Genomic DNA, 2,915 nt, shown 5'->3' with positions numbered 1-2,915 from the left:
AGCAGCTGTCGACAGGTCGACACTCGATACGGCGATGTAACAAAGGCAGAAAACTTCGTGCTCGTTCAGATGTATTTACAAATTATAATTTATAAAATGGTCAACAATAGTCAATGATGCATGCTTTACACACTTGTTCCCTAAAAATAATAAATTCACCACAATCGCTTAATTCCAATGTCTCTTAAATTTCACCTTTATGTAGCTAGCAATTTTTGAGGTCTTTTAAAGAATTGTTCAAATTTAATGTCCTTATGAATTATAATTCATAAAATGGTCAATGACGCATGCTTTACAAACTTGTTCCCTAAATATAATAAATTCACCACAATTCCTTAGCTCGTGTCTCTCAAATTTCATCTTCATGTAGCTAGCAATTTTGCTGTCTTTTACAAGTTTAATCTACTTTATTTGTATGTAAAGTAAAACACCTGTTGCTGTATATTACAATTGATAATAAATCATATTTAATAATAATGTAAAATGAACATATAATTTACAATAGCATCTTACTACATTATACATTGGACATATGAATAGAATAAGAACGTAGAAGTTCAAATATATTTTTAATTAATAATTTTTAAATAACGTGTACCATATTTACAAATATTAGGCACTTTCTAAAACGTGATTGTTTAAAATGTAGATATTCAAGTCTATCGACCAATGACCATTCACGTACGTATTGATAAGTAAGTAGTAAGGCGCCTGTCAGTTTCCGGTTGAGAGCGAACGGAAGTGAACGGACCGTGTCTCTTTTTGCCCGTAACTTTAATCATGGCGGTGGGTAAAAATAAGGGTCTTTCAAAAGGAGGTAAAAAGGGAGTGAAGAAGAAGATGTAAGTAAATTATAATATTTTTCGATTGTACTTTATACATCTATTGTATTAAAAATGTGATTCGTGGTCTCCTATTTGGAAAGATGCGTCGTATTAAAACAGATTCTAGTAACCTGACATTCGAAAGTTTGCAAGTGATTCACGTTTAATAGCTTGCTTTCTGTATTAGTATATTACATGCATAAGAAGTTAGTTAGGAAAACTATATATTCATTTATTTTAAATGTAACGATATACATTAAACAATATTTACAGTATTAGTCAACAATGTTTATGTATATTAATGGAATCTGAATTAGGTTTTATATATTAGGTACTGGATACCTAAGAAATGCTATATGTTTTATGCTTTAAATTCAAGTTAGTTTTGCTCCATGCGTTCGAGGAAATAAAGTAACGTGTAAACCTAACCTTAAATTATAATTCTTGTATCAAAGGTTTTACGTAATTACTTTTTTGTTGCAGTGTTGATCCTTTCACTCGTAAGGATTGGTATGATGTTAAGGCTCCATCTATGTTTACCAATCGTCTGATTGGTAAAACATTGGTTAACAGAACCCAAGGAACAAGTAAGTTATCTTCACAATTACTCGAGAAAGCTTTGCAACCCCAGCTCCATAAAAGTGATACCGATACTTTATTTGGCATTTTATGTTGCATAGAGAAAAGCAGACTTTTACCATGGTATTTCTTTCTTTGTCAAAATACTAAAATTAGTTCATGCTACAAATTTTTCTTATTTACCTATATGTTTAGTTGCAATGTGATTTAAATTAATTTATTTGTATTCTAACGTATACCTTTTTTATCTCACAGAGATCGCCTCTGAAGGACTGAAATACAGAGTATTTGAAGTCTCTTTGGCTGATTTACAGAATGATGGCGATGCTGAGAGATCCTTTCGTAAATTTAGGTTAATCGCAGAAGATGTTCAGAATCGTGGTGTTCTGACCAACTTCCACGGCATGGATTTGACTACAGACAAATTGAGATCCATGGTTAAAAAGTGGCAGACCCTAATCGAAGCTAATGTCGATGTGAAAACTACAGATGGTTATCTTCTTAGAGTTTTCTGCATTGGTTTTACAAATAAAGATCAACTGAGTACTAGAAAAACATGTTATGCCCAACATGCACAGGTTGGTAGTTTGACTGGTGTATAATTTTTATTTCTAATGCATGCAACTCAAAATCCATGAAAGTAGTATTAATACTTTTATGATACATGGTGTTGCATAGAGAAATATGCACATGCTTACCACATTGCTTTTGTCATAAGAAGTAGTGATATATGGTGCGGCGACATTTATAATCGTTATGTATTAGATACAGATTAATTAACGCGTATCACGTATGAATACATTTTTGTCTAGGTTAAAAAAATCAGGCAGAAAATGGTAGACACGATTACAAATGATGTTACGAAAAGTGACCTGAAAGGTGTTGTCAGCAAGCTTTTGCCTGATGCTACGGCTAAAGACATTGAAAAAGCTTCGCAAGGAATTTACCCACTTCACGATGTTTATATCCGTAAAGTATGTATGGAGAAATAATTGATTTCCATTTAATATTAATAACAACAATGTTACTCATAATGATTCTGATGTTTTATAGGTCAAAGTATTGAAGAAACCACGTTTTGAATTGAGCAAACTATTGGAATTGCACGGCGACGGTCCCGGGAGCAAGAGCGAAGACGCAGGAGAAAGTGGCTCGAAGGTTGACAGACCAGAAGGCTACGAACCACCTGTACAGGAATCTGTTTAAGGGGTTAATTCTCTTTGAATATTTGATATGAATAAAAATCACATGTCAGTGCGAAAATTGCTTTCAGTTTTATTTTCTTTCTCTATCCGTTTATTTACTCTAGTTTGAAAGGTCTAGAACAAACTTATAAAGGAAATTCGCGGGATCGTGATGGAGGAATGTTACCCCGGGTCCACACTACGGCGAACGCTGTTCACGTACATTGTTCGTGAACATGTCAGCTAACCCTGTTATTCACCGCTTTTCGCCGTAGTGTGGACGAGAAATAGCAGAGTTCGCTAACAAATGACCCTCTTAATTGGTAAA

At 33.7% G+C, this 2,915-nt stretch overlaps 1 protein-coding gene across 1 annotated transcript; it reads left to right on the top strand.

The window, feature by feature from the left end:
- Positions 1-680: 680 nt before the first annotated feature.
- LOC128884777 (40S ribosomal protein S3a) lies at positions 681-2,666 on the top strand. Its single transcript, XM_054138403.1, has 5 exons — positions 681-842; positions 1,308-1,411; positions 1,659-1,981; positions 2,216-2,377; positions 2,457-2,666. The coding sequence occupies exons 1-5, from the start codon at positions 781-783 to the stop codon at positions 2,607-2,609; spliced, it is 804 nt and encodes a 267-aa protein (XP_053994378.1). The 5' UTR covers positions 681-780; the 3' UTR covers positions 2,610-2,666.
- Positions 2,667-2,915: the final 249 nt, after the last annotated feature.

This window comes from Hylaeus volcanicus, chromosome 2 (genome assembly GCF_026283585.1).
Source record: "Hylaeus volcanicus isolate JK05 chromosome 2, UHH_iyHylVolc1.0_haploid, whole genome shotgun sequence".
Classification (NCBI taxonomy): domain Eukaryota; kingdom Metazoa; phylum Arthropoda; class Insecta; order Hymenoptera; family Colletidae; genus Hylaeus; species Hylaeus volcanicus.
The sequence above is the reverse complement of the archived record's forward strand: the minus strand, read 5'-3'. Positions and strand labels throughout refer to the sequence as shown.